This window comes from Camelus bactrianus, chromosome 24 (assembly GCF_048773025.1).
Source record: "Camelus bactrianus isolate YW-2024 breed Bactrian camel chromosome 24, ASM4877302v1, whole genome shotgun sequence".
Lineage (NCBI taxonomy): Eukaryota > Metazoa > Chordata > Mammalia > Artiodactyla > Camelidae > Camelus > Camelus bactrianus.
The window spans coordinates 17,012,574-17,029,663 of record NC_133562.1 but is presented as its reverse complement, the minus strand read 5'-3'; the positions used below and the strand labels follow the sequence as shown (position 1 = coordinate 17,029,663).

Sequence of the window (17,090 nt, the reverse complement as noted above, 5' to 3'; positions counted from 1 at the left end):
GACTTCCCAGAAGCCTTCTCTTCCTGTAGGGACCCTCCATGACCCTCCCCAACGCTGGTCTGCCTCCTCCAACTCTCCACACAGCCTGGGGCCGTCTCATGCGCACACAGGCTCACACGGCCACCCACGAGCTCCACCTCAACCACTCTCCGCGGCAGAGCGTCTACACTGGCACCTGAAAGTGCTCCTCCTTCCACCTTCTCATCAAAGCTGCTCCGCCTCTGGGGGCCTCATCTCACATCAACTGATCCAAAGAGGGAGACCTGAGAGTCATCTTAGACTTTCCTCTTTCCCTTATTACCGACGTTCAATGTAAATCCCGCTATTTAAAGACTCCTCGTGTATTTTACTCCTCCACGTCCAGTATCGTTTTAGTGTAGACCCCAAGGACGCCTCCAAGCTTTCTCAGCAGCACTAAAACCAGTCTCTGCTGTCTTACTCTCTTTCAGTATATCAGCCACAAGACCACCAAACTTTCTTCTCAAAGTCCAGATGCCATCAGGTTACTTATTCCCTTGTTAGAAATCCCTCCACGGCATGCCACTGCCTACAGGAGGAGGCCCCAAACCCTTTGCAGGTCACAAACGGCCTTCTGTGATGGGGCCTCTGCCAGCCTCCCTGACTTTGTCTTGTGCTCCCCCTCACCTTCTCCCATCCATCAACTCTGCTCTCTCTCTTGTTCATCTTGCATGTACTTCTCTCCTTTGCATGGAAGGCACTCCCCTCACCCATCAAACCTACCAAACACCTGTTCACCCTGATACTCAACTTGAGCATCACTTCTTTGCTGCACCTTCTCAGGTGCCCTGAGGTGTTCCTTCCTCCTGCTCTTACGGGCATCTCTAGTATGCGATGTATCATATCACTATCTCCCTACTATTCTTTCTCTCCTATTGGAGGAGAGGGAGTTCCCCAAAGGGAGGAACTTTTTTGTGTTGTTGAATTGTGTGTCACTAGCAGACAGCACACTGCCCAGCGCATATCAGAGTTTAAAAAACATCCACCAAGTGGGTCTTTGATGCTGCAGAGGTCCCATTCTGTCTTACTTTCGTGCCCTTCCATTTAAGGTAGAACACCACGAGCTCCCACTATAAATGGCAATGAGTTAAGGTGGAGTGGGGGGAAAGTTAATCTGTTCTATTTAAGAAAAGAATACCCTACCTTCTTACTGATGCATGGCAATACCTGCCCTTTGATTTAAATGTAGACAGAGTTACAGCTTTAGCAGCAGGTAAGGAGGCGGGGTTTTGTCACCCAACAAACTTACTAACCAGCAGGACCATAAAGGAAACCAGGGAAGTCAACAAATTAATAGGCTGACTTCGAATAAAAATACCTTTTATTAAAAAATTACAGGGAAGGTGAAAATGAGAAAGTTAGGGGTTAGGCTAGGTATTATTAAAGTCCAGTGTTAGCAACTGAGCCTAATTTTAGGCAAATTTCCCAAAAAATAAATAGAAGTGGTCACACAATCCCATCTATAAAAATTACAGGAAGTAGGCACACTTATCAATAAAAATAAATAATTTTTAGGTTATAAATTTTAAGGGACCAGGTGCCTGCACTGTAAAAGTGCAAAATATTTAAATGTGACAACGTATTCAAAGAAAACTAATCATCTACATATAACTCCTAAAAACAGATCCTGGTTAGCCAGATATTCTGTAACTAACCACAGAGAGTTCAGAGCCCAGAACAGCGGCATCACTGACTCACAAGGCAGAGTCATTTTCACCATGTTTAAAAACAAAAATAAAAGGCAGCATTCATGTGTTGGTTTAAACACAGAGTTTAAAACTGAATTTTTCAGGTGTCCTCTGCCAAAAATGTCAGTACTTGCCAACATACATCCTCCATCACGTGCTTTCTTCCTTTCCCGTGTCAGTTACTGCAGTGTTCTCACAGCGGCCCCTATTTTACAGCCTAATCTTTTCAAAAGTTCTCCCTAAACATGCTAACTGGAGCTATCTCCAGCATTAACAAAACGAACTCTCCAGACCACATCTACCTAAAATGACCTCTTCCCTTAGGCCTGAGACGGGAAGGCTGGCGCAATCTCCCTGATGCCGCTACTGCAGTGTAACGCCCTGCTCAGCATTATGGAGTCAGACCAGTCCTCTGTACAGCTGCCGGAGTTCCGGCTCTGAGAGGCCTTGCGTTATTTGGTCATATAACTTCCACAAAATTAACTACATTTAACATTGAACACACAAGTTGAATTTAGTAATTCTATACGTGATACTCGAATACTTTTAACTGTTGGAAGAACCCACTGGACAAGTGCTGCAAATATGACCATCATATATGGGAAGCCAGAGATTATGATTAATCTAAAACTGTTAAAACTTTATAGTTTCCAAATCAGTAAAAACAAGTGACATATGTATCAAAACAGGTCCATTGTGATAGAAAGTCACTCACCATCCCCAGCAGGAAGTCCTCTCTCTTTTTTTTCATCACATTTGTTGCATTCACTGAAGTAAAGCAGCAGGAACATATCCAAGAGTACCCAAATCAAGGAGGTGGCCAGGACCACCTTGCAATATGCAAATTTTCTCATGGCACTTTAAGTCAAATGCAAAATTTTAAAATATATATATATATAAATATACAAAGATCATGAAAATTATTCCAATCCAGTTTCATCAGAAATCACGTTCATAACCTACAGAAAGAAAAAAAAAAACTTAAAAATTCAGAACGTAAAGAATGAACTGCAAGATTAATTTAAAATGCATGTGAAATTTTACTATGAAGAATAGTTTTAAAATCAGACTTGAAAAAATACTTGTAAAATACATAAAAACTAATAGCATCAAGAAAAAGTAAGTCCTACAAATATCAATATACATGATCCAAGAGAAAAATGGACAAAGGATGTAAACAAGCCCTTTGCAGAAAGGAAACCTGAAGAGTCAATAAACCAGCAGAAAAGTGCTTGATTCACCACAACTAGGAAAATGCAAAAACAGTGAGCCACTATCTCACATGGGACTTAACTGCCTTCTATTCAACTGTTCTATTAAACACTAAAGCAAAAGTAAAGCCATTAACTGCCACAGGAGTTTGAGAAACTAGTGATTCCCAGTCCATTTCCACAACTCACATTCAGTTCCTGGGGCCCAAGGATTTATACGCATTCTCCTAGTAGCCGTACTAGAGCAGTTTAATTGGGGTGATTCTTGTCCCTCTGTTCCACTGAATCCCATTCTAAAAATGCTCATCACCAGCCACTCAGAAAAGGACTCATTAAAAGTATAACAGAAAAGAAAGGGCATCACAAGATCTGAGACCTAGTCCTTAATTTTATAGATGTCCCCCGGTTTTTAGTTTCTAACCATCACCCCCTGCCCCAATCTGTTAAAATATCATGCGAAAATGACTGGAGGAACTGTCACCAAATTTGCAGTCGTTTGGGACAGCCTGACCAGAAACATTTCTGGCACATAGGCGCTCATCCTGGGGAGCTCTGGAGGAGTCTGAGGGGCCTTAGAGAGGTAGGGTATCATCCCACCGAGCAGCAGACACAATGTTCAAAGGCCGGCTCATCAGGAAAGAGGTGAGCCAAGGGCATTCAGAGGAGCAGGTAGAGGAAACACTCTTGACACAGGTGCCCCACACCGAAAGCCCACGGGCAGGCGCACCGAAGGACTGGGCTGAGCGGCAGCAGAGCAGCTTCTTACAAGGGCAGCCTTATGTGGCATGCTCCCTGGCAGGCAGCTGAGCAGGGTTTACCCGCACAGTCCAAGACAGGCCAGAGAGTTTATCTATGAAAAAGATATGAGTCCTTGCCTACTCCACAAGGTGGCTAAACAGCAACTTGAAAAGCACCCCCAAAATACTCAGTGATACTTACAAACACATAATGTATTATTTCTACTTATCTCTCTGGGGACTTTGCTCTCTTGCCTATAGTCCCCCTCTCATCAAACCAACACTCCCTGACTGCACGATGAGAACAGGGACTCTACTGTCACAGTCTTGCCTCAAAATCACACTTACTCCATATGTGATGCCGTGTCCCATGTGGTGAGCAACTACCGGCACCTAAGGTAGCTGGGGAGGGGAGCATCAAAAGCATCACAGTGCACGGGGTCATGGAGCAACAGTCTCACTTTTCTGGAGAGAATATATATATATATATAGAGAGAGAGAGATAATATATATATATATAAATCTATATTTCAAGCCACATTACATGGAAATCTTCCTCTTTTGGTCACTGGCAAAGCAAGGAATCTGACTGCTAGAGCAATATCTGGGATTCGAATGTGGCTTTGTGTTCTTTAAAATCTGCTGATTGTTATTTTTTTCAATCCTTGCAGCCCAGAACACTTAAATGTAAATCTTTTTAACTTTGTACCCCCATTCCTATTTAATTTTTCCAAGGCAACACAACTAGATTCTAAAACTGAAGATGAGATGCAGTGGGTGTATGTGCATTTAGGAGGAGAGCGTTGTGGAGAAAGGAGGATAAAGGAGAGGCAAAAATCTTTTAGCCCTTGGGTTATGTAAAGATTCCTTACACAGGAACAATAAAATGCACAAATCATTAAAAAGACTGATGAACTGGACCTCATAATTAAAATCTGCTCTTCAAAAGACAGTCAAGAAAATAAAAACAAGTCACATATTGGGAGAAAATATTTACAAGTTATGTATATGATAAATTACTTGTATATAGAATATATAAAGAACTCTCAAAATAACAATTTAATAAAAAGCCCAATCCAATAAAATGGGCAAAAGGCTTGCACTGTCACTTCACCAAAAAAGCGATACAGGTGGCAAACAAGCATGTGAAGAGATGCTCAACATCATTAGCTATTGGGGAGCTGCACGCTAAGACCACAATGAAACAACACTATGCACCAACATATACAGCTAAAGCAGAAAAGAAAAAAACACCAAGTGTTAGCAAGGAACTGCGGCAACTGGACCTCTAATACATTGCCAGTGGAACGCAAAATGGTAGTGTCTCTCTGGAAAACAGTTGGCAGTTTCTTCCCACAAGAATCTGCAATTCCATTCCTAGCTATTTACTTAAGAGAAGGGAAAATGTACATCTATACAAAGGCTTGTATGCAAATCTTTGTAGGAGCTTAATCATAATCATCAAAATCTAGAAACAACCTTTTGAGTAAAATAGCAAAACAGAAACATCAATCTCTTGGCCCTAAAACTTCCAACTTCTGAGTACACTTAGGCGCTTATCTCCCGTCTCCCAGAAACAAAGAACTCTCAGGCACCCACACCTAGAATCACTAACTTTGCATTGTACTAACCAGGCAAAGGGATGGGGGTGAGAGGACCCTCCAACAGATCTATTCATGAAGGCAATGATCCACACCATGGCAGCTCTTATCACACTATCAAATGCCAGTCTAAGAGATAAGCCATTCACACTGCAAAAGAGAAACATCAACTCAGGAAACCTGGCAGGAAAGAGACATCCAGATAGGTTAGCTTCTAAATAGGTTTTGTCAGACAGTATAAGATACTAAACTCTTCTGCAATAAGGTTTTCTTTAAATTTTTTCTATATTTGTTTTGTTTCTGTCTCTCCTTTAGCTAAAACCTTTTGAGGGCTTCTCAATGTCCTTCTATTTGGTTCTAAAGAGCACTGTTTGCAGGATGCACACCTGAGAGTCCTCCCTAAAGAAATTTTGTAAATAAGTTAAGGAAATGTTACTCTATTCACTCTGGGAGATTCATACTGTAAATTACTGCGCTAAAGGTTCTGTAAGTTCTACAATAAGGAAACCCATGTAACTGTGTTAACTCAGAATTTCTCATGTTCAAGTATGAAACTCTCCCCATCTACTTTGTCTTTTCTTTTTCTTTTTTTGCATAACACAAAGCAGGTTTCAAATAGCAATAACTAAAGTAGTAAAGATTGGTTTCACATTCTGGAACCAGGCAATTTTAAAATTATGGGTTATTTTCTTTCTGTAAAACTGTTATTTCTGTGAATCTGCAAACTGAATAAAAAAGAGACCCCACTGTGTTTAAAAGCCTCTCACAAGGCAGACCTTCATAAAAAGAAGGTTAATTATGTGTTATCTTGATTTAACTGTTTTAAGTTCATATTTCTGGATCATTCCTTAACATAACACATATCTATATATAATATAAATAGTTGTGGACAAAAGAGGGAAATCCCAAAGTCACCATTATATAAACCCCTAAAAGAAAAGAATCTACAAAGCTCCCCTCAGATAAGTGAAATCTGTCAACTATTTCTACTATTATTTTTTCTAAGTACAGAGTATCATATTTTAAAGAATATATCAGCATTAAATTCTACATTCAGCAAATGCAACATTATTTCATGTATGATACTGTGAAGAAAGGGTTAACACAGCAGGTCTGTTTTACTCAGTCCTTGCTAACCCCTTGGGGATGACTAGAGCCTTGGCAATGACCCCTGGCCAAACTCTGAGAACTAAACTCCTGGAATGTTCACAGTCACTGGTTAAGGATGTTAGAGGTGGTGGGTCAGGATATACCAGGCTGTCAGCAATGTTTAATCACCAAGATTTACGATGTGCACCTGGTATCTGGTCTGGGCCCTAAGTCTCAGTTACGAGGACTGGCCACGTGGCAGGAATATGCCTATGTGGACAGCTTCCTGCAAGAACTCTGGACTGTAACACTCACGTACTTCCCCCGCCAGACGCATCTTGTACAACCTCTATCTCTCATAGCTACAGAGAAAATCGTGTCCCTGTCATCCTCGCAGAGGGTCTCAGAAGTCCATGCCTGATCGCTCTAGCATTCACCTGTATACATCTGTTTCCTGTTGTTCTTGCACTGTATCCTTTGCTGTAATAAAACTTAGCCGTGAGTACAATACTATGCAGAGTTGTGTGAGTCTTTCCAGCAAATCACACTAGCGGGCAGTCATAGGACCCTCAAAACAAACACCGTTAAAGAATTTGGTTTGCCATAATACCCACTTCCCTCACTATTTTTCAGAAGCTAAATGATCATAATAACAACATCCTTAAATTAAAAATCAGTGCATAGGATAAAAGCTAAGATGGAAGGTCTGAGATTACTGTCCTTAGAAAGGCTTGGTGCAAGACGGGCCCTTGGCTGGAGTCTGGGAACTTGAATGATAAACGTCCCTACACTGATATAAAACTTACCTTAAATGATAAGTGTTGCTTCACTGCACCTAAGCTGTCTGTGCAAACAGTACAGTTTATGCAAAACATCCGTTTTCCTTCTGGGAGCCTGAAATTTTGGTACATGCTAAGCAGAGGGTGCTTCCACTATCGGGTCCAATAAAAACACTGGCACTGAGTCTAATGAGTATTCCTGGTTGACAACACTTCACATGTGTTGTCAAAATTCACTGCTGGAGGAATTAAGCTCACCTCCTGGAACTAGTGACTAGTTTCCCCCAGACTTCACCCCATGCACTTTTCCCTTTGCTTATATTACTTTGCATCCTTCTGCCGTACTAAATCTTAGCCGTTATTATGACTACATGCTGAATCCTGTGAGCCCTCCTAGCCAATCACTGAACCTGGGGCTGCTCTCGGGAACACCCAACACAGGCAGCATTTTGAATCAGCAGTGAGTGTCTCTTAGGCCAAATGCTGAATTTCAAATTTCAAATTCTAAAACGTATCACTTATGTGAGTCTAGCAATTGTATTTTATTTGCATAAACCTAGACTTCTTTATTCCTCTGAATGAGAAACACACCCACCTTATGGTCCCATTGCACTGAATTAAATAAAGTAATGCACAACACACCCATTTACTAAACACCCAGTAAATGTTAAATAGTATTTCTAGAGGTTCTTAGATGAAACCAAAAAACTAGGAATCTTTTATATTTGAACTGACACAATGAGAATTCAAATGGCCGTCTGGAGCACTGCAGAGAGCAGCTCAGAGACCAGCTTTAACCCTCCACCTCAACACTGGCGCTGTGAGTGACTTCCAGTCCACCTGACAGGATTATCAGGTGAGCTCAAGCAGGTTAAGCTCTCACAAGAATCTTTCTATTCCTAAATTTGGTCTTCATTTAGTCTTGAAACTGACCTCCCAAATGAGACGTGAATGCACTAACTAATTAGTACTGGGGCTCTGCTTGATGGTTAGTTCTCAGATTACTAAACTAGCACTTTAGCACAAGCTATTTTCTTGTGCGTATATGAGGCATAAAGTCCAATCAACGTACGTGTGAAACGTACAGCACTGTAAGAGCAAACCCCAATGTAAAGAGAAGCACAACCCTGCGTCATTTACTCCCAGCTACCAACTTACCCCAAAGTGGCTTTTCAAATGAATTCAAATCCCAAATCCACATGTCTCACATCGCCTGTTGAAAAATAAATTTCCTAAAATCAGTTTGTTACAGAATAACTCTATCCTCCCCTCTTACCTCAGCTTCCCTATTCCACTGGACGCAGGCCAGCCACCCCCTGAGCACAAGGACCAAGTCTCACTCAGCTACTTCCCCAATGCTGAGCACAATACCTGGCACACAGCATGTGTTCAGTTAATGTTTATTACGTGAATAAGTGAGTCAATGAACAAATTATTACCGACAGCCAACACCAAGCTCAGTGGAAACACTATAGAGTTTTTCCTCCCCTTAGAAATTTGTGAGGACATTAACTTCCCAGGGGGTGGGGGGTAGGCCAAGGACACAAAGTTAGCACCCATGGCAGATGCTCCTTGTTCCTTATTGCACCCCCATCCCCATGTCTTTCACAGCCTTTAGACCCCCAACTGAATTCAAGTGATCATTTTCTGCTACACTACCTATTCCTGACTGGTCCAAGCCAACCACGGCTGTTCCATTCCTCCTGCCAGTGCAAATAACCAAATCTCAACCAGCAGGACCTGAGGGGAAATCTGCTGGGAAGCATTCAGGAAAAGCTATCCTCCCTCACAGCGATGCTGTAGGGTAAACTGTATTTTTCTGCCTTTGGGTATTGTTTGCAGAGCATACTTAGAAGTGTTGCAACCATCCTGAGGTCATGAGGGAAGCCAACATCAACATGCTAAGGACGACAAAGTGAAAACATGGACAGCAAAAGGGACCCGGATAATATCAAGGGGACACTACCAGGCTAACCCTGAAATCTCCGAGGTCCGGGCTTCTTGTTACCACAGAGTATTCTGCTACTACAGTCAAAAACATGCCAGTACATCACTCTGCAACCTACAATTATTGATTAAGATAGGTATGTATCCAGTGAAGAAAAAAATGAGATGTGAACCAGTGGAAGATCCAAATTAAAGTCTATTTTTACAGAGAACTGCACAGAAGCAGAATTTCAATATAAATTTAATAGCTGTGAATTAGAACCTAGTGTATAACATGACCATTCTTAGCATAATTTAAGCTACCACAGAATCACATAACCTTAATTCATTCAACATTTAATAAACACGAAGTATGTACAAGACACAACACTAAGTCGTTTGATGTACCTGAATATGAGAACGGCTCAGTTTCTGTCCTCAATGACCTTGCGGTGCAGGAGGACAGATACTAAGTTTGTGTGGCACTCTACAATTTACAAAATGCTTTTATACCTTTGCAACAGGTGCCAAGTTACAGGAAACGATAGTACACGAAGGAGAGAAATTGGTAGGGGATTGGTTTGAGTCAGGAAAAGGCAAAAGGGTACTTCAGGTAGACAAAACAATGTGAGCTAAAACAGGGAGGCAGGAAACTCAGGGGACGTCTAGAGACAGCAGACAGAAACTGGGAGGGGTGGTTGAAAGAGTGTGTTCAGAACAAGGGAAATCTTGACTATCACACTAAGGAGTCTGGAAGAGCAATGGTCAAGGGAAGTCTTCCCATGTTTTGACTTTTCTCTCTTGAATACAAATGCCAAATCATTACAACGGAACACTGAGGTTTCAGAAAATTTACATATTTCCTCCGAACCATGAACTCAGACGCAAGCAAATACTTTGCCACCATCAGCAGTGGAAAACCTCAGAGATCCTGGGGAGCAGTTTCTGGCAAGCAAAGGATCCAGCAGGACCTTCTTCCGGGCTGGAGGCCCATTCTACATTCCGACCATTGAAGTCCCCAGGTCTCCCAGGTTTTGTTCTGAATTTTGCCAAAACGCCAACCTTAGCCCCGAGTTCCACAACGCTGCCCTCTTCCCCTCGAACTGTCACTCTCTCTTCTTTCCTTTACCACCTCTGTGCAAGTAGTCATTATTGTCTGTCTCCAATTTTTCAACTCCTCAATCGAGTGTACTCTGGCTTCACTTCAAGGAAACTGTTTTTTGATCAGGTCACTCTAATGCCCAAATTACCATGATCAGTTTCTTTCTCATACTCATTCTACTTGATGTCTTGGCTTCAAACTATCTGTGGAGCAGGCAGGCTCCCAATAAAATGTAACCTTTTCTTTCCTTGGCTCAAGGGTCATTCCTTGTCCTCCCTCTTTTCTAAGCATGCTCTGCAGCCTTCTTCACTGCTCATCTCACTCTGCCCGGATCTGTCCACAGGCTGCCTGACACTCTACACAGCCTCCTTGGGAAACCTAACAGCTGTAAAGCCTCACCCACCATGTGCCCATGGCTCTCATATCTGTAACTTCTTCCCGTGACTCTCTGGTTGGAATGCGAGTTTCTCCAGCACGGGAATCATGTTTTTCACACTTGAGCCCTACAAACCTTATGAAATGTCTCAAGACAGCAGAAACTCATATACAAAACAGCATCTCCACCCTAGGTCATTATTTTTTCCTAATGCTTTACTTTCCATCTAGCACCAAATACTAATTTACAACACACTATATATTAATTAATTAATTATCCTATAAGCTTCATGAGGGCAGAGACTTTATTCTGTTTAATATTATTACTACAGCACATGGAATAGTACTTGGCACACGGCAGAAGAGTTCAATTATTATTTGGTTAAATGAATAAAAACACCAGAAAGCAATACCTAGGAACAAAAGTAGTCAAAATTAAAGCATTTTAAGGTTGCTGTGTTTAGGTAAAGGGCAGAGATATTTGATTAATTACAGACTTTTTAAGATCAAATTTTTTTAATTAAAAGGTAACTAATTAATTAAAAACAACGTATAATTAAAAACCAAACTGAAAAGAGGTGAAATAAGAAAACCAACCTCAAAATAAAATACGAAGGGAATTTTAAATCATTTTAAAAAACCCCACAAATATAGAAAGCACAAAACAAAATGGTAGAAATAAATCCCTGTACATAAGTAACTAAAATGAAGATAAAAAGGACTAAATGTATTCATTAAAAGTTATCAGATTGGATTTTTTAAATAAAAGCTGTATGCTCTTTAGACATGCACCAAAAACATAAGGATTCAGAAAAGCTAAAAGGAAAGCAACCTCACCAAAGACATACAGATGGTAAATAAACATATGAAAAGATGCTCCACATCATATGTCACCAGGAAAATGCAATTTAAAGAGCACTGAGGTACCACTGTACACCTGCTATCATGGCCAAAATCTAGAACACTGGTAACACCAAACACTGGCAAGGAACCCGCATCCAACAGCAACTATTCTCCACTGCTGGTGAGGATGCACAATGATACAGCCACCGGGGAAGACAATTCAGCAGTTTCTTACAAAACTAAACATATCCTCATACCATCAGCAATCACATGCCTTCATATTTACCCAAAGAAGTTGAAAACTTCTGTCCACATAAGAACCTGCACATGGATGTTTACACAGTAGCTTTAATTGCCGAAACTTGGAAGCAACGAAATGTCCCTCAGTAAGTGAATGGATGAACTGTGGTACATCCAGACAATGGAATATTATTGTGTAAAAAGAAATAAGCTATGAAAAGCCATGAAGGAAAAGCAAATGCACGTTACCGTGAAAGAAGTCAATCAGAGAAGGTCACATACTATGTGATTCCAACTACATGATGTGACAGAAAAGGCAAAATTATGGAGCCAAAAAAATTAAAAGATCAGTGGTTGTCAAGGGTGGGGGTTGAAGGTCAGGCTGAATAGAGGACAGAGGACTTTCAGGGCAGTGAAAATACTCTGTATGATATTATAATGATGGATATATGCCTTTATACATTGGTCCAAACCCACAGAATACACACTCCTGAGTGAACCGTTAGGTAACCTATGGACTTTGAGTGATTAAAATGTGTCATTATAGGTTTATCTTTTGCTTAAAAAAGAAAAAAAAAAGGTACCACTCTGGTGAGTGATGCTAATAATGAGGTTATGCACTTGGAGGGGAAGGGCCATATAGACTGAAATCTCTGTACCTTCCTCTCAATTTTACTGTAAGCCTAAAATTGCTTTAAAAAGACAGTCTTTAAAAAAAATAAAAGCATGGAAGATTCATACACAGAAAGGTTGAACAGCGTATACTAGACTAACCCTCCCACAAACAACCATAAACTCTGGCCAAAATATAAAAACAACTATAAGCAATGGAGAGCAGTCAAAAGGCAGAAACTAGAGAGAAGCCTTTGAAAGAGCGTTTCTATGCCAGGTGAGATTTGCCTTTACACAGCTGCTTGCCTGAGGGCAGATGCCGGCCTACACTATGCAGAGCAGGCATCAGAGGATGAAGTCTGGAGCTTACAGAGCACCTGGAAAGCAAAGAGGGATATCCTAGAAAAGAGGGAACCCAAAATACATATGTAAACTCCATCACAATCCTTAGCTGAGCCCTGGACCACACAACACAGAAGAGAACCCAGAGGCCCAGAAGGAAAGCAACAGCCAGATGGCTGGACGAACTAAGCAAAGACATCAGCTGCTGCCCAGTGCACAGAAACAGAGTTTGGGTGACTTCCTGCTAGAACAACAAAGAGTCAGAAGTCTTTAAGAAGACAGAACTACACAAAAATACATCCACAGTACCCCATATGCAGTAAAAACAAACAAACAAAAAAACTAGACATGAAAATAAACAGAAAAATGTGACCCACAGTCAAGAAAAAAAAGCAGTCAATACATACTGAACACAAGATTACACAAGGGTTATAAAGCAGCTACTATAAATATGTTCAGGGACCCAATAATAAAGAGAGGGAACTCTTATCAGGCAAAGGAAAACTATAAAAAGGAACCATATGGAACCACGTGGAACACAAAGATACAGTTTGAAATGAAAAATTCACTTGGCAGGCTTAACGGCAGATTAGAGACAACAGAATACAGGGTCAGTCACCTGAAGATGACAATCAAAAACAATTATCCAATCTGAAGATCTGAGTGGAAAGAAAAATATCTTAATGAACAGAGAGCCTCAGTGAGCTCACTGAGCAGAGGTACAACACCACAAAGTTTAACCTGTGTGAAACTGGAATCCCGAAAGGAGGGCACAGAGGAGATTGTGCAGAAAAACAGACATAAAAATAACAGCTGAAAATGTCCACAGTCGGTGGCAAACAGAAAACTGCAAATCTAAGATCAGTGAAATCTAAGCAAGATAAATACAAAGAAAATTACAACTGGAGCACATCGTTTTCAAACTGCTGAAAACTAAAGACTCAGAAAATCCTGAAAGCAGCCGGGGGTGGGGGGGCGGCGGGGAGATATATTATACACACAGAAAAAATGGATGACTTCTCAGAAACAAAGACATTTTCAGATAAAGAAGAAGCCAAAACAACTCATCTCTCACAGACCTGCACTACAAGAAACGTTAACCAAAGTTTTTCAGGCAGGAGGAAAATGACACCAGATGGAAACTCCGATCTGCAGGGAGAAAGGAAGAATGTCAGCAATGGCTAAGTATCTGAGCAAATATAAAAGCTTATTTTTTTCCGTTTTGATTTCTTAAAAGACATGGCTGATTAAAACAAAATTTATAACTTTGTAATGTACAGTGTATTAATATGAAGTAACATCTGATAAAATTAGAGCAAAGGATAGAGTGGGAAAAAGCATAACTATATAGTTGCAAGGGACTTAACTTTTACGTGAAATAACACAACCGAACACCCATTCACGATATTTAAAACAAAAACAAAAGAAATTCTAGGAAACTAAAAGTAAGAATGAACTCTGTGAACCTGATAAACGATATCTGCCCTCAATCTACAGTAAATAAAACACTTACTGGTGAAGTGTTGAAAGCATTTCCTTCAAAGTTAGGAAAAGGACAAAAATGCCTTCTATCACTTTTTCCTGCCAACAATGTACTAGAATTCGTATTCAGAACAGTAAAACAAGAAACAAAATATTTAAGAACTGGAAAGAAGAAAACAGAACAACAACAAAAGAAATGATTAAAAAAAAATCCAAGAAAATAAAGACAATTCAAGCCAATGAGAACTTTTAGCAAGATTGCTGGATTCAAGATCAACATAAAAAATTCAATTAATCCTTTTGCCTATCATAACTAGAAAACTGCATAGAAAGACCTTTTAGGAAATGGAGATATACTTTAAAAAATGACACAAATGAACTTATTTATAAAACAGAAATAGATTCAAGGACATAGAAAACAAACTTATGGTTACCAGGGGACTGGGGAGAGGGGATAGAGGGATAAATTGGGAGTTAGGGATTTGCAGATACCAACCACTAAATATAGAATAAAAAGGTACTATTGTATAGCACAGGGAACTAAATTCAATATCTTGTAATAGCCTATAGAGAAAAAGAATACGAAAAGGAATATGTATGTATGTATAACTGAATCACTATGCTCTACACTAGAAATTAACACAACACTGTAAATAGACTATACTTCAATTTTTTTAAAAATGGAGAAAAAATGAAGCTATAGCATGATTCATATGGAAGGTTTATTACAGTAAATTATCTCAATATTAATCTATATACTTAATAAGGTTCCAATCAAAATCACAATAGCTTTTTAATAGAACTTTAAAAGCAGCTCCTAAAATCATACAGAAGAGCAAAGCCATGAAAGCCAGTGAGATTTTGAACAAGGCCAGGGAACTGTCTACCACATATCAATCAAGCCGTAGTAATGACGGCAGTGTGAATCATGGGCAGAGACCAATTAAAAGACCAACAAAACAGAACAGAGAGTCCAAGATCAGAACGACATGAACATGCAAACAACATATGACAGAGGGGTCACTACAGATCAGTACGAAATGGATGGGCTATTTAATGTGTTCACCCATATGTAAAAATAAAATTCTGACCTCACACCACACAAATAAACAACTCCAGGTACTTTAAAGATTTAAGGATATATATCTCTAAAACTTTAAAAGAAAATATAGGCAAGTATCTTTATATCCTTGGTTACAGAAGAATTTGTTAAACAATACTCAAAAAGCACAAATAATAAAGGAAAAAAAGGAAGAATTACTACATGAAAATTAAAGTTTTTAATACAACCAAAGACATCATAGACATTTACATGATAACCCAAAGACTGGGGGAAATATCCATAACAGAAATAATCAGCAGAAGTTTAATATCAGAATGTATTAAAAACATTTCCTAACCAAAACAAATAACACACAAGTGAAAAACAGCCAAAAAGTATGAATGGGCAAATCACAGACAACGAACCATAAACAGCCAATGAACATACGAAAATTTACTCAACCTCGGTAGTACTTAAGGAAATGAATTTGCCCTCAACAGATTAGCAAAAAAGACAAGTTGTTAGTAAGGAATAAAGAAATGCGATGATCATACAATGCTTTTCAAGTGTGATCTGGCACAGCCACTTTGGAGGGCAGCCTGACAATATGCAGGAAAGCTGAAGAAAGCACCCCCTCTGTGGCTCAGTAATCCCACTTCTAGGTACAGAACCCGGAGAAACTTGCACATGAGCATGAGGAGAGCGTGAGGAGACATACAAAGGCTGCAGCACTGTTTATAATGGGGGAAAAGGTAACAGCTTAAATGTGCATCAAGAGGAAAATGGATACACGAACTGTGTAACAACACTGCAGAGCAGTTAGGATTAAAGGAGAACTCTGTGCCTCAGTATGGGTAAACAATGCTGAAGGAGGAGAAAAGCAATCTGCACAGTATGTACAGTACATTCCATTTATGTACAGTTGTAAAGCAGATTAAAGTAAGCACTATTCATGGACATGAGCATATATTGTAAAGATCAAACAATAGGCATGAGAACAATGTATCAAATTCATATACGGTTAATTCTGAGGAGGGAGGGGAAGGCTTCAACTATAATGGAACTTCTTTTATATAAAAGATCTAAATTGTGGCAGATTGCTAGCTACTCAAGGAACATCTACATTCCTCTTCTCTTACTGCTGTACTACTGAGTGGCAATTTACATACCCTGGCCTGCCATGCAGATTAAGGTAGCCAGCAAGATAAAAATCAGAAATCACTGGGTAGGGTATGGGAAAGATACAGAAAGGGCAGTACTGACATACTGCCTGGAATGTGAACGGCAAGGACTTTCTCTGCAACCATGAGATGACCTTGAGAAAGCAAGCCATAGGCTAAGGCTTGAACAGCAGAAAGATAACTTTGATAACCACACAGATGCCATGTCCTGGGAGGGAAAAAACCCTCTATAAGCACATCTGGCGGGGTGGGGAGGGAACTAGGGATCTTTCAGATGCAGCTAAACCTAACACTAACTGACACAGAAGCAAATAGGGGAAAATGTAAAGATAAGACACAGGGGAAAGGTGGGTTCATGACTCTTCCTTGTCTTCTGCTACTGTACTTTTCTGTGCTTTAAATTTTTTATTTAAAAAATACTTTTTACTTCTCAGATATTGAACAAAGATTCTCAAATGTTACCCACAGACGGCTGCTGGACCACGGATCAAGCCAAAATGCAAAGGCAACATGTAGAGCTATGAGGTGGCCAATGAGGAGCGCATGAAGAATTCACTAGAAACTGGCCAACCCCACTCTGAGAACGCAGACAGTTACTGTGCTATTACCACCAGCACTGCTACTGCCAGTCTGGGCAACAAACAAGACTGTGAGACCCGACAGTTTATTGGCTCTGGGCTAGGGATGAGAAAAACGCAGAACAATTTGCAGACTAAATGGAAATCTATGGTCATTCCCTTTTCCCTTCTCCATGCATTCTCCAGGACCCAGTGCCACACTTTTCCTCCTCCTCCACTGAAGATTCTGAGATGAAAGAAGGAA

General features: G+C 40.2%; 1 protein-coding gene across 4 annotated transcripts in view; it reads right to left on the bottom strand.

The window, feature by feature from the left end:
* GALNT1 (polypeptide N-acetylgalactosaminyltransferase 1) overlaps positions 1-17,090 on the bottom strand; it is a 78,810-nt gene that overhangs the window by 38,540 nt on the left and 23,180 nt on the right. For 2 of the 4 annotated variants that reach the window (XM_045510834.2, XM_074352240.1), the window contains exon 2: positions 2,422-2,665. In XM_045510834.2, coding sequence (XP_045366790.1) covers positions 2,422-2,560 — 139 coding nt within the window. In that variant the 5' untranslated portion in view covers positions 2,561-2,665. Of the gene's footprint in view, positions 1-2,421; positions 2,666-5,285; positions 5,305-8,281; positions 8,337-17,090 lie in introns of those variants that run through there. The other 2 variants (XM_074352239.1, XM_010947199.3) reach the window with 2 other exon arrangements.